The sequence below is a fragment of the Primulina tabacum genome, chromosome 15, assembly GCF_025594145.1.
Source record: "Primulina tabacum isolate GXHZ01 chromosome 15, ASM2559414v2, whole genome shotgun sequence".
NCBI lineage: Eukaryota > Viridiplantae > Streptophyta > Magnoliopsida > Lamiales > Gesneriaceae > Primulina > Primulina tabacum.
Window position 1 is genome coordinate 31,835,835 of NC_134564.1, and position 23,816 is coordinate 31,859,650.

The window sequence follows — 23,816 nt, forward strand, 5'->3', positions numbered from 1 at the left end:
TTACTATTTCGCCCTTTTAGGGTGATGTAATAATATTCTCGATGGCAATTTTTTATTCCAAGGATAACCTATGTGTTTGTTCTTTCTTTGAATAACATAATAATAATACAATAATAATAACCAAGTTAGTCGATAAATATACATACATTTACCTAGTAGAGTAGTAGAAGTGGATAAAAAAAATTATTAAAAAGTTAATTGCGATATATTTATTTGATCAAAGATGATAAAAAGTAGTTGATATAATCATAGTATTTATATTTTATTATATATTGTGATAACGGTATGATGATTGATCGACAATCAAGATTTTCACGTCATCAACTCCCGACATCTCAAACGGAATATCTTATTTTGACAAGTAGTCCAAAATCATAAAAACATAATATCTAACTAGAGTTGTTTTATCGTGAGATAGTCTCACGTACATTCGTCATCAATTCGACATATAATTCACTATAAATTTGACATACAAGAAAAAAAATTGATTTAATAATCATTTCATACTAAAATTAGGGTTTTTTAACTTAAAAGTTCATCAGTATTATAATTATCCGTCGTAGTTTTTTAGGTTTAGTATTTTTAATTCAACAATAATCTCAGTGTGCGATTGATTCGATTAGTGTTCTTGTTTTCAGGTCACCATTGATGAGAACAATATGAAACTCTAATTTCACTTATATTTATCATGCAAACATTTTTTTTAGTATTTTTGAGGTGAGGAGTTTGTTTTAACATGGATTGAAGCTCACGTCTCTCCTCTATTGAAGAAAATGATATCACTACATTACCAAAGTGTTTACATTATTAAACATGTTTGATTGAAAATAGAAGTGCTTGTTTTTGTGCCAATTTAATAAAATATAAAAAATTGATCATTAAAAAATAAATAAAAAAAATCAAGCACGTTTACTTCAAAGAACATCAGATTTTTTCAAGGGGAAAAAACGCAAGAACGAGTGAAAAGCATCTCAAAGTAGTCATTTCCCATTCATGTATAGACATAAACGACATTTACGCTCTAAATATACTTTAAAATGGTGGAAACTTCAACATAATCTTTCCGAATCAACAACTCCCAAAACCCCAATATCATTATCATTCTTCAACGGATCAACAGCAGAATTCCCGCATTTCAGATTAAGTATCATGGATTACAACTGATGAAGAATATGGCCAGCACTGCAATTGCTGGACCCAAACGAGATATAATTTGGAAAGTATGTTAAGGATGTTGAAAAGTTACAGATATATAACCAAAAATGTGCATAATATGTGTAGAATCAAATGCGTGTTGTTGTCTCAAAAACTATGTCCGTCATCGTTCCACATAGGTTGTCATACAGCAAAGTTAGAGCAACTGTTGATACCAGCAATTGTTTCAATGTGCAACCAATTAGAGTTAAGTCTCCAATGCCACTTGTAGCATCAAACGTGTATCTTTGTATTAATAGTTATGATGCACAGGTACTCAAAACCTTGTAAGTTTACATTCATGAAATACACTGAACCACTTGCAGTAGTATATGAAAGAAGCTCTAGGATCTTCGAGGCTTTGCTAGAAAAACTCAGAACTAAGAAGCTAAACTAACATGATTTGTGCCAAGAAGTAGGCGTTTCATTCTTTAAACGTCACAGTTCTGGGGGATATGTCTTGTGCATCTCTATATTAAAACAAATCTAGATCCTCTAAAACCTTCACAACTACTCAACATCTTTCAGAAAGCTCTACTCATCTCATGTCAGGATTTTCCATATTCTATAAGAGTTGCAAAACTAAATATCAAAACAATCTTTATGTTTCTATGGATCATAATTGAGCTCATAAAAAAATTAACCTCCTTCTAAATATAGCATTTTAAGGAAGGTAAGAAAGGAATATTTGATTTGCACATCAAATTACCAAGACATCTTATTCCTGTGGGTTATCCAGAAAAAGAATGATCGATGCTTAATACGTACAAGTATTTCGTTAAGCTACACTTGTACGCTCACCTGCCACCCAAAAAATATAGAAATCATATACAGAAGCTATATTATATAAACATAAAGAATGAAATATGATATACTTTCGTTCATTTAGAAACTAAGATGCCCAAAATATATTTCATTTCCTTTTGGAGCACAATTATTGAATTCATTTTCGTTTATGTCTCATACTCAATTAGTAATAAGTTTTAGTGTTCAATGAAATCTTTACTTTTTTCAACAGATAAAAAAGGGAATTAGAGTATCTGAATAATAATTTCTGTTTTGATTCGATCTATTTACATGAGATGCATGGACAGATGCAAGTTTTTGGAGAAAACAAATACTTTTCAGGATAAACATTTGAACTCATCATGAAAAAACTAACAGATACAGTGTGCTATACTGATTCACTCTCTCCTTGTTGGCGGCATACCTTCGCAAAACTGCTCAGGTCCATCAGAATTCAGGATACCTTCAAAAGACGTAAAAGACCGCTCAGGCCCTACAAGAAGCAAAGTTACGGTAACATTTACTACGATATTTCTTTTTTCTACTCATGATGTGTGCAAAAAAATGCTCATTAACTGTAAAAAACAGGTATGAAAATCATACCTTCCTAGACTTTATATTTGCCAGCTGTTATTGCTTTTAAACTTCCACCGGGAAAAATCAACTAAAAGAACCAAAAATTTAGACATAAAAAAGAAAAAATATTATTAACACACAAAAATTAAAAATGATTAGATCGGTAAACTGTTGGCTACCTCAATCAGTTTTTGGACATTTTTTTTCCTCTTTTTTAGTGTCCTCGAAGGTGTTTTCCCAGTCATTCCGTAGATATCTTCAGAGATTTCTTCTCGACTTAACTCAAGAGAGAAGTTAGGGAGCTCAAGAAACTCCTGTTCTTTCCTTTTCTTTTCAATACCTATTTCCCATGCAACTTTTGCTCACCTTTCTCCGCTACATCTTTCTGTCTCTGTAATTCCAAACCTTATTTTACAAGAAAAAGAATTTATTGATAAATATTAACCATATAATCAATGTATATGACACCCATTTGGTAAATCTTATTAAAAAAGGTAGACAACCCAAATTTTTGTTCCTAGTTTGGAATTGGTTCTTTTTCCCTCATATCTTCAGGCACTTCCACAATGTTGACAGGATTATCATCTTTCTTGGGTGACTGAATCTCTTCATTGTCATTTATCAAGAATGTGCTTGATATAGAGGATCCAGGTAATGACATTTTGCTCTTCTTGTCAACTGAATCAAAAGCTTCGGAAAAAGAAATAAAATAAAATGATAGCCATCAGAGCAATAAAATATAACCAAAATTTATGCAGGACCATAGCAATTCACGTCAGAAAAATCAAGATGCACTCAACAAACGTGCACTGTCCATGCAAGGGCTTGCCCATGTGTAATTTGTAAACGAAATTATATATAGAGCATATAGTCAGAAATATAATCGGCACAGATACAAATATAGTAATATACAATTGCATACACTGAAAACTTCTTGAATGAGATTCGGAAGTACTAACATGAATGAGAGGATTGAATTCTCCTCCACTTCAGAAAGCCTCAACTAAGAAAGCTCTGAAACAATCAGATAGAATAAGTAAGTTACAAAAATGAAAAGCATGTACAAAATTTCATTCAAAGACGTACAATAGGAAAATGCATAAATATTCATACAAATGTTTTTGCATTTGCAATTAGATAAACAAATTAGATCTCTTATAAAGAGCTTTAATTAAGAAAAAGAGGTTTCAATTTTTTTTATGTTTCTTACATTTGTTTATCGGAAATTTCTCCCATCTTTAAAATGAAATAGTTGGAAACTCCAGAATTTCAAAAGGCAAAAAATAAAGTACTGAGTTTTTTTTATCCTTATTTCTCCGGGTTAGGGTTCAGAAATTCTCAGACTTTCAAATGTACGTATTAAAAATTTATTGAACCTCAACAACTGGAAACCGCAGAATCTGATTTTTGGGAAGGAAGAAGACGCTGGCTTAGCAACAAAAGACATCACATATAAGAGATACATTTACTCTTACTTTAATACATAAAACTTAAAAAACAAAAATCCCAGGAAACTTTTGAAACCGTGGAGTGAAAGATCCTCACTGGAGTTGAATAAATTGTAAGGGGAGGCAATGGTGTAAGGGTGAGAAGAGAACAAAGACTCAGTTTATAGAGATACTGAAAAAGAGAGAGGTGGGCTGATGTCATGGTATAATAAATGTAAATTTTGCTCTTATGGAAAAAATGAAGATGCTGGATTTATTTAATAAGTCAGCAATGATGTGTCAAAAGATTACCAGCATGTTTATGATTATTTGACAGCATTTTCATCAACTACCGTATCATCAATAATCGTCCAAAAACACCAAGTGTGCCACTGCGATCTGAAATTTCAAGGGTTCTTAAAGACCAGACCCTCTTCAATTGAATGTGTTTAGTTTTTATATTCTTCTATATGAATTTTGTATACATTATGGTACCGTTACAAGTACAAAAATATTTATTTGACCAAGTATGCATGAAAAAACAATAATCATTTTAACCTAAAAAAATTTTAAAGTCGGTGTGCTCATATTCTTACAACATTGGTGTTCCGTACAATTCTACTCATTTATTTATCAGTTGGTAAGTGATGCAATCGTAATCTAGCACTTATGAGGCTTGCTAAAGATGGTTCAGCATAATCCAATGTATCATAATACCAAATCCTATCAACTACCACTAAATAACGGGCATATATTGTTCCATCATCAGTACTCAGTTGCTTACCATCCATGAGAAAATGAAAAGGAGTTAAATCAAGTCCGCTTTGAGCAGAAGATAAATAATTTATTCTTCCCATACCATGGGCTAGAAACTAGGGCAAAAAAAAAAAAAAAAAAAAAAAACTTTGTAAATATGTATAGAATGGTTGTCAAGTACTAGATTTGTGTAATTCGTTGTTGATTATGTCTCCTGCATTGACTAAAGGTTTACCATCTGATGCCATAGACTGCATGATGAAAGTAAAAAACACATTATCATAGCCATAATTTGCCGAGATTGCTTCAAACTTAGAGTGTCACAGATATGCATAATAATTTCGCCTAAAAATAAGTGACACTCATTCTGCCATAAAATGGCTAAAATATAAGTATGCCAAAAAAAAGACACTTTCAGATACAGCAAGACTTTGGAAGAAACGATGGTAACACCTAAATTGCTAAAGCAGAAAATAAGATGCTGCAGAAATCTGAACAAAATTAATTTAGAGGATACGCATTGCAGAGAATAAATATTGAAACAACAAGTAAACTCCAACATATAGTAGTTTTCTACCCCATAAAAAAATTAGCGTCAAACGTGTGGAACACATTTGTATCAAACATATCGATAGTAAAGAATCCATCTATCAAATGGCTAGAAAAAGATATGATAAAATATGAGGAAATACTCACCAGTGAAATTTAAAGCCACTAAATTGTATTAGAATAAATTTGCTATAGGTGGAGTAGGATAAACTCATGGGAACCTCAACGAATTACCTTTGGATAAACATTCCAAAGTTGTAGTTTCTAAAGGATAACCAAGATATAACAAAAAGAATTCTTCCTAGAGGAGGAGAAGATAATTGAGTTTTCCCTGATTGAAGAGTATGGTCTACACCACCATTGAGCCTTAAACTAGATGAATCATACCACAAACCACCATTTTAGTAGGTTTAATATAGATAGAAAATCATCTTCAAACTTCAGCTAAACAAGAAAAAGTGTGATGACAGTAATTCCGTAAATATACGGGTTTGTGGCAACTCCATGTATTGTCTTGTCTTGTGATAGGAAACCTCAAGATAGAGTAAGACAAAGGAGAATCAGGTGTACATGTGTGAAAATTATCGTATAGAGCATTAAAGTTATCCTGATACAAAGGCATATGAAACACAGAAAGCCTAGATCAGATCAATGGGACAAGGGACACATGGCAAAAAGAGATATCATACTATAGAGAATGAACACGAGTGATTATCATGATCACCCACATAACTACCAGCGTGTCACCCAGATAAGGAGAAGGGGGAAAATGATTTGATACAGTTGCCACGGAATAAACATGTATCAATCTAAATCAATTCTAATTTGAGTTGTTAGCTCGTTTTTTCATAAGATTGATCGGAAGGATGTCTTATACTTCCTTTACATACTTATCAAGCATTTTATTTCTTTTCAAAATAAAACTGCCACCGATTTGTGTGATTCCTTCCAAGAATATGGAAAGGCAAATCAGAAGAGGTAAAGCAAGTTTCACACGTTCCACAAAAAAGTTGATTAAACCAAAAAAATGAAGGAAAGAGACGCTGGAAATCAGATTTATAATCCATTTGTTTTGAGTATATAAATAACACTTTCCATACTCTAATACCAATGACAGTTGTCTATGACTATATTAAGATCTACTGAAGTAGGTTTATAATTTTAGATCATTTGATTCGATGTTTACTCGGGTAACAAATGGAACCAATTGAGGATACACATCAGTGAGTATGAGATTCATATCAGTAAATGTAACCATTCTGTCTACCTTTTAAAATTCTAAATACTCAAACAAAATGCCTTAAATAGACAAGAACCAAACATGTCAATATCCAGTGATGGACGTTATAACAAACCAATGATAAACATTAATTAACTGCATCGAAACTTTAAAATCATTAATGTGAAGTTCAATTTTTTCCAGATCATACAGATAAGTCAAGATAAACCACGAAAACGTTATATACCGCATGCATCAAAGTTGGAACTTCGACCATAATCTAGATCGATATCCCTCAACTTCCATAGACTTCCAGTCTGCAGCCGCAATAAATGCAGTTCCTGCAAAAAGAAAATATATCGTTAGACACAGAATTATCTAAACAAATTAATTTTCTATCCTTTTCGGAATATATTACATAAAACATTACAAATGACAAATAAATCACGCAAGTTTGAAGATTTACAACTCGGCCACATCATTGTCGACATATTGGTTCCTTTTTTTTTTTTTTTGCATTTAACATAAACATGTGCAACAAATGTATGATATTAATTTCATGTTTCTTCTTGTTTCACCAAGTATTTTGGCTGGTGCAAATGAAGACAAAATATAAAGCAGACACCAAGATAAATGCATATCTGTTGCATCTATATGGAGTTCAAAAGTGATATTACGATAGTACAATGAGAGAAAGCAATGGTAAGCATATCACAGACAACTCAAAGCCGAATGAGTTAGAGAAAACTGCATTAATTTTATAAAAATATCTGAGAAATTACAAATGCGTGAAATATTGCGGTTGTTGACAGCTATATAGAAGGACCTATGCAGTAGCACAGACTTTCCTTACCATTCATATAATAATCACAAAAAAAATTCATAAACCATTAGAAAAGTCACTTCACCAAAATCACGCAACTTAAACAGTTGTTACTATCAAGTCTAACATAGATAGCATAAGGGATGCATCAAGGAATAGCAGGAACGAACCAATATCGCCATTTAAGGGATTCAAGTTCTTCCAGCCTTCATCCACGGCTCACGCTTGCGAAAAGCTTCATGCATCCAATCCCACGATGAAAAGAACAATGGAATGGCCAAATTGTGTTCTTTTAGGTTGCACTTTAAACAAATTGTCTGCATACAATCCATCCAAAACTCCATCCATAGACCATAGAGTGAATGCCATGAGTTCCCAACAAAAAGTAATGCTTAATTTTCTGAATATGAAGCGCCCCAAAAATCAAGAAAGTAATATCGATCAACTTCATGACCAAAGCTAGCAACTTTTGGCCTTGAGAGATCCTTACTCCAAAACCTCAGCATACATAATAACTCGCAAGGGCTATCTTTTATACCAAAACCCAGAAAAATCGAAAAAGATTTAAATCTCGCCGGTGAACTCCACGATTATGCTCAGCAAAATAACTTTGGCTATATATATATTATATATATATATATTCAAGTGGGGAAATTATTTTTCAAAAACCAAAGTATATAAAAGATACAATTTTATCAATTAAATTTTCTTTTTGCGGTAAAGATCAAAGGAAAACAAAACAGTAAAAACTACACATTTAGTCGCATGCGCACAAATAATAAATAAACATTTAGCGTCATATTATAAAATAACATTAGCAAATTCTGTGAAAAAATTAATCTAATTCATTAATTTAATTTTGAAAAAAAAAATAATGATATTTTCTATAATAAAACAATGTATATTCTTAATTTCCAATTCGACCAAAAAAAAAAAATACACGAGAAGTTAATTTAGATAAAAGTATGAAGTTTTTATAAGCCACTCATCTAATCCTAAAATAACACCACTGCAGGCATTTTATAGTGTTATTCAAATAATTTTTTCAAGACTTGTTCTAACTTACTATATTGGAAAATTTAATATAAGTTTATTTAAAAATCATTTTTCTTTCCTAGATGCAATTTGATGTAATAAATTGTCAATAATATTTATTTAATTCAACGAAAGTAATAGATGATTTAAACCTTGTGCTACAGTTGGTCCACAAAAAATCCCGAATGGAGAAAAATTGTCATTTATCCAATAATATGACGTCTACATACATTTTCGTGTAAAATTCTTGGTAACAATGTTAGCATCTCAATACAGCTTGATTGTATTCTTGTCATGTCCAGACAAGAGCCTCAAATGAGAGAGTTTTAATGATCTGTGTCGCGCAGTCGAATTCTGCAACAAGTATGGAAGTATGTGTTCTTCAATTTCATCATAAGAGATTTCAAGATGGCTTCCAGATGCTTTTACAAACTTAACTTTCCCAGCTTCATCCAGCTTTTTCAGGCCTATCCAATCTTCGGTATAGAGTGTTGTCTGTAAAGATTCAACGATGCAGCTTGCTTTAGCATGCATAATCACGAGATTGAACTGGGAGATGTGTTGTTAGTGACATTAGCAGTATATCTATATTTAGTTCATGCGTCTTAATTCGGACCCTCTTCTCGATTCAAGTCTGATGGTGAGCCTCAGCTATGTCGCACTCCATTGTATTGGCTCTGTCAAGATACAAGCTCAAAAGTACAGCTCGGAAAGAAAAAAAAAAAAACCAATCCATTCGAACTAGGAGCGTCTCAAATTTAGGTTAATAATTTGTAGAATCGATGCGAGACTGTAACATACTAACGATTGATTCAATGTCAAACACGGGATAGATTTTGTGAGAACCGAATTCCCAGCCGCTAACAATTCCAGCAACAGTCAATAATTCAGAAGATGATATTTTCCAGCAGAATTCCAGCAGACAGTTACTGATTCAGCTTAGACTTGTAACTGAAGCATTAACATGGAATAAAGGCTGTTAATGGCAGATTATGGTCATTAATAGGGAGGCTAACAGTCAGATTTTGGCATATAAATAACACCCTCAAGTCTCTGAAATGGGTTACACAAGCTTTGAGATTATCACTTAAATTTCGAGTTAAGAGAGAGTGCCTTTGTCAAGCAGTAAAATCCAGTAGCGAGAGCAGCCAAATTCCAGTAGACTTCAACCGAAACTTTATAGCAAATCACGGTAAGTGGACTTATATATAAATATCTTGAAATCAGTTTGATAATTCTGTTTTAAAGTACAGTTTCTGTATGTGTATTTCTGATATATGATTTTGAAGCACTGAAACTCCCTAGTGAACTAATGGTAGGAATATATATTCTGAACATTTCTGAATTCTGATTTTGATTCTGATTCTGGCCTCACCCCTTAGAGGAGAGAACATATAGGGGACTGATATCAGTTTAGCCATGAAATTCACTAACGTGCTCAGTGCTTACTAATTCTGATTTCTGTTCTGAAACCTGTGATTTCTGAATTCTAGTTTCTGTTCTGAAAAGATGAGTTTATGTATATTATTGTATTACTGTTTCTGTTGAAAATGATTTCGAAAACTGGGAGTTATTCTTGCCCCTGCTTACTGAGTGACAATCATATCACTCACCCACCAAACCTATCTCAGATAAGAACGAGAAAGAAAAGTTAGAAGAAGAAGAGAAGATTCAATTTTGGGGCTGGTGATGAAGATTGTTGTTCTCAGTTCTGATTTATATTTTAAATTCCGCTGCATCTGTTTAGATATTGTAATTCTGGTTTTACATTTCCGAGGTAAAACATTATTAATTGAGTTGTATCAGACATTGAATATTCAGTATTATGAATAAAAGACTGGTTTCTGAATTTTGTACTTCTGAGGCTTATTATTTTCGAATGTAAATTTGAGAGCAACGTCGGTGTCAACCAACCCCCGTCCCGGGGCGTGACAGATTTAATAAAAACCGTACACAAAAACTCTCCGATAAATTGTGGGTTCAAGAAGAGCAGACTCATAACTAATCATCGGCGTATGATAAGAAACAGGTACCTGCTGTGCGGACAAAAGAGTGTCCCACGAATTGTCTGGAAAGTACCCAAACCAAGAGGTCTCTTTCGGCACTAGAACGCTATCTTTCTCGAACTGGGTAAGGAACAATAGCTTGAGTCATATGTATCATATTGAAACACTCATGAAACTGGAGAAAATGTTAAGATTCCTTGTATCCAACTGATAATCAGAACCGAATATCAAACTTACCATTATAAGTACCAAATTCTGCAAGCTAGAAAACCGCTCCTTGTACTTGGGATTCTGGTGAAATTCATTATTTAGCTTGGGAAGGAACTTGCATCCATCCTTGTAGTCACTTAAATCCTGGTAAAATGATCGACAGAATATCAGGTTCGAATGGAGGCGTTACTGCCTTAGAACTCATGCGGATATGTTAAGACTATAGATTATATCAAACTAAGCCAAAATGACTTAGAATTCAATCATATGCTCGCATCGGGAAAAAAATTTGGGTTTAAAATCCAATTCATCCGTGTCTACTCTGTTATCTTTTGAAATTCATTAATAAATACAAAATGAGCAATTAAAGGATATGACATTTTTTCAACTACTCATTCGAAAAAAAAGGAAATTTAAAAGATAAATGTCTCCAACATGCATAGATTAGAAATATAAAAATTTAAATGCAAGGGCAATAAAAATAAGATCACTAATGTTTCATACTTATATGCATCAAGTCAATTCTTGCGATAAAATTTCACTCACGGTTGGAATTTTAATGTAGTTAGCCGGTGCCAAATGTTCCTGCAACGACACAAAGCTGAGACGATTCAAAAGGATATAGATTCCCATGATGTAAATAGTCGAATCAAGAAAAGAAAATTTACAAGTATAGGAACTGAAAATTTGACGTTTCAAATTTAAAATGCAACAATATGTTGAATGATTTCAAAACCTGGACAAAGTCGGTATAAACTGCCAACTGGATCAAAAAGTCCACGAGAATGCAAACCAAAGTAGACTGCAAGACCAAGAATAATTAAACCAGATGGCCAAAGCAAACCATTTCCACAGGTTATATATTCAAGTTATAAATGGTGAATGTAGAGTAAAGAAAGAATGGCACACAGTATGGGATTAAAGCATGAAGAACTGATACAATCATTATCATTTATGTACACGAAGATATCTGTTGATAAATTTGGTAGAAAATCTTTTCTATAACCTGATCAGAATGAAGTAATATCACATATATATCATAATACAGTAATATATTATATGATTTTTAATATGGTACACGGTAAAGTTTTTCCAAGATAATTGAAGAGCAATGCACGGGCACATCTGTCTTATACCATCAATTACTGTACTGAGTATTTTTAAGACATTTTTTAGCATATAAGCGTATATTATCTATATCAGGCTGTATTAGATTTCATCAAAGGTGATCTGTACATTGTTCCAAGTTTTTCTGATGGTTTCTTCTAGAAGATGGAAATTTCAGTTATGGTTGTGCACCTTTTGAAGTATCTCCACTTATCAAATGAAAAGGCAAAAGTAGCTTAATTATGAAGAAAACTAAGAAGAGATAGACCAAATCTAATCTCAAACACGCTGGTCTTTGTGAGTTTTAATAAAACATTGCAACAACGGATTAAGCGAACAACTGAAGAAGTCCGCATCTTTTAAAAAACATTACATTTTAAGGTTAGAAAATCTAGAGCGTTTCCCTGCTTCTATCGACCAATTGATCATAAAAGAATTAAACTTCTGATATTTTATGAATCCTTGATTCAGAAGACTTAAATGCAGCTAGAAGAGAACTTACTCCACAGAAGGGAACAGAGGCAATACCGGCATGTGGACCTGCCAGAGAAATAAGATTCCTCACCTGTGTCAAATTAAGAAAAATAAGATATAATAACTGACATTTTGAGCATTAACTTTTAACATTGGCATGCAGAGGCTCTGAATTCTGAAATAGTAAAAACCTGAGTAATAAATGGTAGTTTGGAAGAACAATATCCAACTAGGATAAAAAGTTTATCACATCTAAAAAACTTATGGAGGAAAAATAGAGTTTTAAGGTAGCCGTTCATGCTTCACAAGTCACAACATCAAGTCAGATAAGGCACTTTGCAGGCAGCTCGCAGCATGTATGACAATAATCACAAGTAGGCTATTCTTGGGTAGCACGACAGAACTAATGCCCTGTGTGACTCCGTATGTGGCATAAGAACCAAAACGAGATGTTTAAGAGGTTGTACAGTTTAAAAATTTTCATTTGCACTATCGCCGTACCAATAGCTTTCGAATATCTATATTATAAATATTCCATCAGACAATACTACTAAGGAAAGCATCAAATTGATATGATAGAATGGATTTTTACCCAAATATCTTTATCAAAGTGCTTGATCAGTACTTACTGGAGGTCCTCCGTCACAGAACTCAATGACTCCTCTGCCAACTATATTACCCTGGAGAGTATGAGATTAGAGAGAGATGTTCATCAACACGTGAAAAGTTGAAAACCATAAAAAGTGAGCATGATGACTTCGCTTTTTCAAATATCAAACATAAAAACGTTTGAAACATTTACAGAGTGCTTCACATATTTCTTCCGTGATAGAATATGTTAGTATTCCATCAAAAAATAATGTTAGCCACAAAACAAAACTCAATTTCCACAAAATTTCCTCTCGTCACCAACCAAAAGAAAGAAAATAATATTTTTTAAGGGAAAAACATCATTTATGAGAAATGATATGATGAGCGAAAAAAATGTATTAAAAAAAATGTTCAATTTTGAGAGATTGATGGGGATAGAAAAGATTCCTACCTGCGAAATCCCGATAATGTTGTAGCCATCACTCAGCTCACCCATTTTCTTCACCTATTTGTCAAGAAGGCATTCAATCAAAGCAAGAAATTCCGGGTCAATCAAGATAACTCTTCGGACAGAACAGCAATACCTTTTTGCAAGCAATGGCAGTCTACCCCGTGCAAAGAAAAAAGAAAATCACATTAAATTGTAATAATAATGTTCTTCTGTATAATAAGAATCGATTAATTGAGAAACAGCAGACCTGCTTTTGAAATGGCACTGTCCAAGAATCCCAACCACCATTTCCAATTTCTCTAAGATAAAAAAAACAGTACAAAATGAAATCATTGGCATACAGAAGGTGTGCCCATCCACATTTTAAATCCATTTTCCAAAACTTAAAAAGCGAAAGATGAAGTAAATGTACTCTATGTAGATCAAATATATATCCATGTTCATACTAATCGAATTATAAACATACATGCAATAGCCCGGTGAACCAGACCAGTTACTCAAAACCTTGGTGAAATGTGTGACTCCTTCATGCTCGCAACTCTCAGAGGCTCCTGAAATATTACAGGTCAAAATGAGAACAAAGTTTAACAAGTCCTTCAGGATTTATATTAAATCCTTGGATGTTTAGTGTAAGGTCTCATTGTAGAACTTTGAAACTGGGATTCAATGTCCTTAGTTTCCATCAGCTACAAACTAAAAGAAAACAGGATAACAAGGATTGAAAAAGACATCAAGACTTAAAATTTCCAAGAAAAGTGAATACCCATAAAAGTATAAGCAAGCGACTGAAAAGCACCAAATTCGCCTCCAAAAAACCATAAATCCTTAAATTTTAGCCGTTTACGAAAGCATTAAACTTTGAGACTAACTATTACAGAACCCAAATTTAAAAGAATGGATGCAACAGCCAGAAACTCACAAAAACAGCCCAAAGGCAGCATGAATCGTATAATTCCAAAATAACATATAAAACTCACAGCTGAATCTCAGAGTTACCGTGAAATACAACGAAGGGGATGGAATGAACAGTTCTTGAGGACAAAATAACCGAAACTGTACATAGAAATAAAAATATTTCCAAGAGGGCCATTCGTTCTTGCAAAAGTTAGTTTGAATCCGCTACTTTGAGTTGAGGAGCCAATTATAAATCTCCGAGTTCCGGAAACTGCCGGGTTTTCTTGGAAAATTATGGCTGGGCCTGGGGGAGTTGAACGAAGGGACACGTAAATAATAATGTATAATAATCAAAATGATGGAGAACAAGGATACGTGGGCAACTCAGAAAGCGGGAATAGAATAATTTAATTAAATTTAACAACGGACTCAACTAACAGTCAACGTCCTAAAATGTACCGTGCACCCCTGATGTTTTACCTTTTATCACTTTTACCCTATAATTTTTCAAGTCAAAATATATTCTTATTTTTAAATGCACACACTTTTAAATGCTAAATTTATTTAGAGTAGCTTTCTTGTGAGACGGTCTCACGAATATTTATATGTGAGACGGGTCAACTCTACCGATATTCTCAATAAAAATTAATACTCATGGATGACCCAAATAAGAGATGTATCTCACAAAATATGACATGTGAGACCGTCTCGCACAAGTTTTTGTCATTTATTTATGTGTTTTTTTAAGCTATAACTTCTGAATTCAAATTCGTCGAAAATTTTCACTTAAACTTCACCATCTGGCTACCAATTGGGGTGGCAGCTACAATTTTTTTTACGTTTAAAAATTTGTTCAGTTTTATGTTTGTTGCAGTACAAGATTTTTCCATACATTTATATGTATTATCTATACTAATTATACTATATAATTAAGTTTGAGATCTTTAGAGTAACTAATTTTTGGTGTCATGGTCTGTTTTAATAATTATATATATGAGTAGGTCTCTTGTGAGACGGTCTCACAAATATTTATCTGTGAGACGGGTCAACCATACCGATATTCACAATAAAAAGTAACATTCTTAGCATAAGAAGTAATACTTTTTCATTAATGACCTTAATAAGATATCCGTATCACAAAATACGACCCGTGAGACCGTCTCACACAAGTTTTTGCCTATATATATTAATAAAGTGTTAAAATTTTAATACAACTCACATGTAGCTTAGTAAATAGAACTTTGCATTCTTAAATATATCAAGTTGTAGGTACGATTCCTCTTTTGATCTTTTTTTATTTATTTTTTTAATTCGTATATCAAAATTACAGTGCAGTCTCTCACTATTTCTTATAATTATATTTCGATTCTCATTTAAATATAAACCAAATGAATTATAAAAAATATTATACAAACACGCAACAAGTACACTGGAATCGAAATATCTCCAAGATCGAGTCACAATTTGTATCGATTAAACAAATTGTTGGAATTTCCAAAGTTATACGAACACTATATATAAAGAAGGGATGGATCGTTCTGTAAACTACCTAGTCTCCCCTACAACCCTGACATGATAATTGAAAATTCTCATTCTCAATGACAAAATATAGGGCTCACACATGGGCCATATGTTGGGCTTAACAACTTGGGCAATTCTCATGACCATAACCTAAAAAGCCTGCCCATTCCAAACTCACAATCAAGCTCATCAAACTGAAGCCCATATTATAATATCAATAAAATGAAGAATTAGATCTTATCATAAAATATTATCAAATTGTAATTTTAATTAGTTAATTTTTTTTTCAGTTTAATTTTTTTTATATATATGACATGAAGCTAACTTATACATTGTCAACTTTCAAATCAACACTCGAACAATAACTAAAATTATCAAAAAATTGAAAATATAAAACTAACATAAATTTAATAATATAAATAAAAAAATCTAAAAAAAATACAACATAAAAGAACAAAATCACAACTTTTTCTTTAAAATTTTCACATTTTTAATCATAAATTCAATATATAATTTAATTTTTATTTACTATATTATAGAATACAGTAAGAAATCTTATTTAAAAAAAACAAGTTTTCAAATTTCTATTTATATAATCAACTTAATTGTGTAAAAATAACAACAATTTAAATAAAATGATTTATAAAACACGTGCATTTATTTGCTACGTAGTAGTTTGGAAAGAACCATCCGACAACATTCTATCACACAAATGTGGGAAGATATTACTTCTGATATTAATTGTCTTTATTGAACAGCAAATCTTAATATATACTCGCACGCATATGCACGATAATTTAAGAATAGTATTAAAAGTACAACAAATATATGACAAATATATGGATCACCGATATTTGCAATAATTATATCGTAAAACTTTGATGAAAAAAATAATAATAAATTTACTTTGATGTAACTTGGTCACACCAAATTAATTTTTCTAAGAAAAACTCACTTAATATATGGTATAGACCATGAATTAAATAGGTTGTCCACATTAAACTATTATTGGTACAACCATAAGGGAAAATCCCTTTTTTCAAATATTTTTTTTCTATTTTGGGTTTTAGTCTATTATATTTTTAAATTTGATTTTGATGCAGAAACTTTTTGTTTTTTTTTTTTGCGGTCCTGTTTCACCGGAGTGTTGGCTTCGCACTGGAAAATACTGACATCATATCGAAAAAAAAATTCTGGTTAACATGGTTTGTTATTTAATACTTATTATTAAATGGAGCATTTGATTTAAAATATTAAAATTAATGAGAATATTTATTAGATTGTTTTATAGGTTCAATGATTTATATTAAACATAATTCGAAGCATTCGAGTAATCACACTCATAGTTTTATCATAATCATAATTATAATTTTGAGTTTTATCGTAGCTAAAGACAATACATGGTTATTCCGCAAAAACTCTTATGAAATTGCATTAAGGAATCAATTTTGTGAGATGAAACTACTCTTTGACCGACCATGAAAAAGTATTACTTTTCACAAAAGTAGGTCTCTTGTGAGACAATCTCACGAATCTTTATCCGTGAGACGGATCAACCCTACTGATATTCACAATAAAAAGTAATATTCTTAGCATAAAAAGTAATATTTTTTCATGAATGACCCAAATAAGAGATCTGTCTCACAAAATACGATTTGTGATATCGTTTCACATAAGTTTTTGCCTTTTTGTATTACTGTCACCATTAAAAATAAAATATGAGTATTTAGAAAAGATAAAAAATAAACTAACTAATATAATTTTAAGAACCAAAAGAGTAATATGATATTGATGAAACGATATTAAGGCAATTGTCACAGAATATGTAGATAAACCGTTATTAATTAATTAAACTATTTTCTATATAAATTGTCTTGTTTATAAATTCTATGTAGACACATTTAAAGAATTTGACATCTCCCACATATGTTGCGATAAATTAACTCATAGATCGATAAACGTTAAAACTATATATGATATAATATATATAATAAAATCAAATAATATATTTTCAAGTGAGGTTATATCATTTTTAAAATTTCATCTCTAACAATCTCGTTCAAAATTCATAATTTTTTTATGTTAGAAATATTATTAATTAAAGATTGTATTTAAATTAAACTAACAATAAAAACAAGAATAAAATATTTTTACAAAAATAATAAATGATATAGAGAAAAAAAAATGTAAATGTAGCGCGCTTAATGAGATCGTCTTCACAGTTAACTCGAGGTCGATTTTTTTTTTTCTGGCTACATCTCTGTGTACACCTATGGAATTGTTGTTACCAAACCCCAACAAATAAAAACATACGAGAGCACATAATCTCACTCAATCACTGCATCAAAATCGCACAATTGACATTATATACGATAGTTTCACAAAATATTCGACGGATTTGGATCCTCTACTGTGTTGAAAATACAAAATTTGTTGTGTGCAATTTTTACACGAGATGATCACATGATCATCTTGTGGACATCACAATATATGAGATAAATTTAAAAAGTTGTCAGATTAAATGAGATGATCATGTGATCATCTAGTGTAAAAAATGCACATCACATGATCATCTTGTGGACATCACACAATATGAGATAAATTTAAAAAGTTGTTAGATTAAACTCGTGTAAAAAGTGCACACCATCAAGTGATGTATTTTCAATACAGTAGAGGATATAAATCCATATTCGACATGTTGGTTAATCCAAATTACTATAACTATGGTGTGCTCTTACAAACCAATTCAAATATCTATTACAAAATTATTAACATGGGATAGAAGTATTCTATGTATCTAATAGACGCTAATAAAGACAAATTAAGAGAAAATTAATATTTTAGTTTTGTAAGTTGACAAGTTTTGAGTTTTAGTTCATCCAATAACTTATATTTGCCCAAAATCACAAAATCTATCCGATATTTACTCGTTTTGACATTGATTCTCTCTCCAGTGGTTCGTCTGGCAAAATAAAGTTTATATTATACATTAACAAAAATCTTAAAAATAATCTGTAATATGAATCATGACGCAAAAAATTAAAGTACAAGTAAAACTGTTGAAAGATGATAAGAACAGTTTCAAGAATTCATCATCTTTGCTATTTAAAGAACCTCCGATAAATTATAACACCAACAACAATCCAAAACACCGCAACAGATGCAAAAAATGCTTATTTCACAGTACAACCTCCAACCCTACAAATACGCCATCCAAGAACACCTTCAACCAAGCCAAAAACCCAAACTACAGGAGTAAAATCACCAGGAAAAAAAAAAGGAAGAGCTCCCACTAATCCAAACATCAAGAAAATGAACTCCCGTGTCATGGTACCGGTAATATTCGCTATTCTTGCCATTGTCCAATTCTTTGCGCAGCCTGGATACGCTATCACTTGTGGTGAAGTTGATGTGGCTTTAATACCATGCATCCCTTACCTCACGGGACATGACATTGATCCAACTCCGGGATGCTGTAATGGCTTGAAAGCCATTATAGCGAAGGTCCAAACGCCAGAAGACAAAAGGGCCTGCTGCAACTGTGTTAAGGCTGCTGCTAACAGATACCCAGACCTGAAGGATGCGGTGGCTCAGAGTCTTCCGGCTAAGTGTGGGGTTGCAATGGACATTGTCATTTCTCGCAACGTCAACTGTGACAAGTCAGTGTGAACAATCTATGCTTTTCGGGTCTCTTTTTCTTGTTTGGATACATGTACAATAAATTTATGTCATGGTTTTTCTTTCTCTTGGCAGGTTAGAAAGTCAAGTTTGAAGTGCACCATGATGAAGACACCAGATTCGATTCAGAAATAACTCAAATTACTCTTAGTTTTCAATAATCTTATGGTTTGTAAACCTACTTGTATTAATGGAATTACACGAAGAATCTTCATTTTCATTGTAATCTGAAACTCCAAGATATTCAGTTAATTAAATAAACCATTTACTACTTTCTTGGATTTTCGTGCAAACAATTTCGGTACGCGTGCATATGCTTTTCTGCATACTAACAAAAAAAATCAAAATTCGCTTCATTATATTTCTAAAAACTCGAAGAGTTTTTAATAATAATAATAATTATTTATCACTGTAATCGGCAGTAAGCACATAATTTAAAACTATTCGAGTATACAATATTCATAAGTTCGAGTTTTTAATAATAATAATAATTATTTATCACTGTAATCGGCAGTAAGCACATAATTTAAAACTATTCGAGTATACAATATTCATAAGAATTCCATGTATCATCTTATATTAATTTATGTATTGCTTAGTACATTACCCTTAAATCTGTCTACGGACCAAAATTTTTTTAATATATAAATGGATAAAACTAAATTCTCGATTTTAAGATCCATTCTCGTTGAAACAACTGAAGTATGAATCTTATCATTACATCATTTGAATAAACACGTACATAATTAATTAAAGCATAGTTTTGATATACTGCACACCTGTCGTGCACACCTATGTGAGTACCGATGTGGTGTCACTCACCTATTGGATGTGATGAAATATAGAAAAATTGCGCATCCAATGAGTGAGTGACACCTCATCGGTGCTCACATATGTTTGCACGGTAGGTGTGCAGCATATCAAAACTGATTAAAAGCATCCTTAAATCGATTAAATATATTGACTTAATTCATTATGTATTAATCTCATGCATGAATTTGAATATATACATACATATATATACATATGTGTGTGTGTGTGACAAGTATCAAATTTATACAACTAATTTCATGGCATTACTTAAAGAAAACTTGTCCTACGTACACTAAAACCATGCATAGGCCAAGAAGCGTGAGCATGCATGAATCTCGTGCCAAAAGCTTCCAAAAAAGCAAAAGAAAAAAAGAAGAACGACGAAGCAAAGCCAACAATATTTACTTCTTATAATAAAGTGGTAGAATAAAGACAAACCGATAAAAGCTGTTACAAACCACTCGTGGAGTTGATTTGGCAGTATATATTAGATAAATTAAAAAATAATTGAGTAGGTATATTGTGAGACGATCTCACGAATCTTTATCTGTGAGACGGGTCAACCCTACCGATATTCACAATAAAAATAATACTCTTAGCATAAAAAGTAATATTTTTCATGGATGACTCATATAAGATATTCGTATCACAAAATACGACCCGTGAGACCGTCTCACTCAAATTTTTGCCAAAATAATTTGATATATAAAAGGATGATTTAGTATATTTGTAAAGTTTGAAAACTTTTATTTATAAACACAACTATATCCACAGATTCAAATATTTTTTTATTTGAAAGTATTCGATTACTTCTTTTTGCTGTCTGTCTATACATAATTCTTCTTTTATAGAACGGAATCTAAACTTTATTCAAAATATATTTCTTTGAGATGGCACGATATTTATTTTCTCCCTTTCATTCCCCATAAACGTAAAAATTATATATTGTATTTGTTTTTTTATACTTTTCTCTAGATTCATGCATGGCTCTCATGCACCGTACGTCACAAGGAGCATATAATTATGACTAAAAATCAAGCATTTGAAACCAATAATAATGCAATGCGCCCGTTACCTCACCGGGCGCGGGAAACAAACCATCTTCGGCATGCTGCAGCAGTGTCAAATCAGCAAAAGGGATGGGCCGGACGTCAGCGGACAGGAGGAACAGCTGCAGCTGCGTTAAGGCCGCCGTGAGGCAGTGCCCCCGGGATGAAGAATGCGCTGGCGCAGAGCCTTCTGGTTCAGTGCGGCGTTCGTATGGATATCCCTGTCTCCGGCCCGCACTGTTAACTGTAACAAGTATGCTTGTCTTCCTTTGCTTGTGTTTAATTTCTTTGTCAACTTCTAGGATGGAACTCTCTCATATATTGTATTAATTAATTTTCTCAACTCATGCTGATTTTTTGTGTTTGTTCTTCAATATTAATTCATTGCCAGGATCAAATGAGGCCCAAGAAATAATGGAACGAAACCCTGAAATTGATGCTCAGATATTTAATTATTATTATTCTAGAGTTTTGTTTCGCTTTCCTGTGCTGGTGTAATAAGTGTTGCTTAATCTCTCTACTAAGATCAGTTTCTGTTGGGAAATTACCATTGCTTAATCTCTTGTTTCAATCGTGCACAAGTGTGTGAACGATTTGCAGCAACTCTCTCGATGTTACAGATTCAAGAAATCGCAATCAGAAATCTCAGAAAAATAAAGACGAACAAGTGTTGTATAAAATTATGGGAAATGGAACTCTATAGGTTAGGCACACAAATGTGTTTTCTTTAAAGGTATTAATTCCTCCCACTTCTGTGGTGTAAATGGTCTCAAGGAATTAACCTCCAGGATACAAAACATATATCTCTGAAAAATTGAAAGTTACACTCCTTCAAATTTTCTGGAGCAGAAATCACAAGTTTAAAAATTAACAAGAAGAAAAGAAGAAATTTGCTTGAGGGAATTATTCACGCTGCTTTTTCTGGGAGAACTTTGTGGAGGAATAAATGGAATCCAGAAGTTGCCTTCAGGAGACACAACTCAAATGAAATGATGTCCTTTTCCCAAAAAAACCACCCATTGGTTGAATCGCCTCTTGCCAAAAGACACCAAAAAATTAAAATTTTATAATGTTTGAAAGCAACAATCCTATTCGAACCGATTTCTTCTTTTTCCCTCATCTTTTCGGTTTCATTTCTTTCTTTATATATATATATATATATATATATATATATTGGTCAAATGCAGGTGAATGAATATAGTACTTATTATGTAAATACATATACATTACAATCCCCCACTTATTTACATAAAGTAAAAAATACAAAATACAAACTAACTTTACACAGTGAATAGCCATGAGTGGACTTTGCCTTCAACTTATGGTTGAATATGCAACGTTGTGGAAACATTCTCTCACTATGTATGACTTCTTGCTCCTTAATCTTGGCAGCACCAATTTGAATATGGGCCTTGTGGCTGGATCCTGGTTTAATTTTCACAAGTACTCTAGGAATTTACCAATATATAATCCACAAGAAGCGGCCTCTCACTTCTTTACTTGTGTAGGTAAACTTATCAAGAATGTCCACAACGCATTCCACAAAACTATAAGTCTATCCTAGTTCTTGTTGTGGTAATTAAAGTGCTAGGTCAGATATGAGACTTTCAAAATAGTGTTACCCCCACTATTTCCAAAATTATGCACTTTCGAAATGTATCCAAGTTTCCATTTCACTAATGTCTAATATTGAATTGCCTTTTTAACTCTGATACATAAGGTGCCAAATATGTAACTTGTACCTTAAGACAGGGTTGGTTTCAATCAAGACATCTTTTTGATTGGTAGTAGTCTCATACCTAGCTCTCATGACCCTTGAAATCTTATCACCGGACTAAGGACTTTGTTAGTGGATCCGCTAACATTTGATTAGTTGGAAGATACTCAAGTACAATCTTCCCTTTTTTAACCATACTTCGAATATGATTATATCTCATAGCAATGTGCTTACTATGATTTGACATTCTCTCATTCTTTGTATTACAAATTGCAGCTTGATTATCACAATACAAAGTTGTAGGTCCTTTTTTGGAATCTACAAACGGAATGGACCTTACGAATCTTCTAAACCACATAATATCTTTGCTTGCCATAGACATAGCTATATATTCGGATTCCATTGAAGATAGAGCAACACAAGTTTGCCTCTTCGATGCCCAAGAAACTATTGTACCTCCAATAGTGAACAACCAACCACTAGTTGACTTAGATTCGGTTGCATCAGGTGCCCAATTGGCGTCACTGTAACACTCAAGTGTAGATGAACTACACTTATAATGTAGACCAAAGTTCATCGTGAACTTTAAATATCTTAATAATCTTTTTAATTCTTTCCAGTGCTCTTCACAAGGATTGTTTGTAAAACGACTTAATATGCCCACTGAACATGCAAGATCGGGTCTTGTGTGATTCACCACGTACATGATGCTGCCTATTATCTTGGCATATTCTTCCTGATTCACAGCATTTCCTTTATTAGGAATTAACTTTACTTTAGGATCAATAGGACAATTACTGTCCTTGCAGTCAAAGTATTTGAACTTCTTTAACACTTTCTCAATGTAATGAGATTGTGTTAGTATGTAAGTTCCATCTTTCTTGATAACCTTGACCCCTAAAATGACATCTACTGGACCCAAGTCCTTTATGTCAAAAGC

The 23,816-nt window shown here is 32.5% G+C and overlaps 2 protein-coding genes across 3 annotated transcripts; one reads left to right on the forward strand and one right to left on the reverse strand.

The window, feature by feature from the left end:
- Window positions 1–8,557: 8,557 nt before the first annotated feature.
- LOC142527986 (uncharacterized) lies at window positions 8,558–14,421 on the reverse strand. Of its 2 annotated transcripts, XM_075633014.1 has the most exons (13): window positions 14,201–14,421; window positions 13,968–14,009; window positions 13,671–13,755; window positions 13,452–13,503; window positions 13,338–13,358; window positions 13,205–13,258; window positions 12,792–12,842; window positions 12,191–12,253; window positions 11,318–11,383; window positions 11,128–11,166; window positions 10,609–10,725; window positions 10,399–10,491; window positions 8,558–8,860 (listed from the first exon to the last, which is right to left on the reverse strand). In XM_075633014.1, exons 1-13 carry the CDS (start codon window positions 14,292–14,294, stop codon window positions 8,633–8,635), a joined length of 1,005 nt encoding a protein of 334 aa, XP_075489129.1. In that variant the 5' UTR covers window positions 14,295–14,421; the 3' UTR covers window positions 8,558–8,632. The 2 variants fall into 2 exon arrangements, with proteins under 2 accessions (XP_075489129.1, XP_075489130.1); XM_075633015.1 differs by lacking the exon at window positions 13,968–14,009.
- A 4,349-nt stretch (window positions 14,422–18,770) lies between these two features.
- LOC142527579 (non-specific lipid-transfer protein 1-like) lies at window positions 18,771–19,551 on the forward strand. Its single transcript, XM_075632424.1, has 2 exons — window positions 18,771–19,278; window positions 19,373–19,551. The coding sequence occupies exons 1-2, from the start codon at window positions 18,932–18,934 to the stop codon at window positions 19,389–19,391; spliced, it is 366 nt and encodes a 121-aa protein (XP_075488539.1). The 5' UTR covers window positions 18,771–18,931; the 3' UTR covers window positions 19,392–19,551.
- The last annotated feature ends 4,265 nt before the right edge of the window (window positions 19,552–23,816 follow it).

Excerpts from the sequence above, each read along its gene's own strand:
- LOC142527986 (XM_075633014.1), bottom strand. The coding sequence starts at position 14,294 with ATGGCCCTCTTGGAAATATTTTTATTTCTATGTACAGTTTCGGTTATT. Across the intron at positions 13,756-13,967 it reads GCTTGCTTATACTTTTATGG|GAGCCTCTGAGAGTTGCGAG; the intron begins GTATTCACTTTT and ends GTAATATTTCAG. Across the intron at positions 13,359-13,451 it reads CAGTGCCATTTCAAAAGCAG|ACTGCCATTGCTTGCAAAAA; the intron begins GTCTGCTGTTTC and ends TGCACGGGGTAG.
- LOC142527579 (XM_075632424.1), top strand. The coding sequence starts at position 18,932 with ATGAACTCCCGTGTCATGGTACCGGTAATATTCGCTATTCTTGCCATT.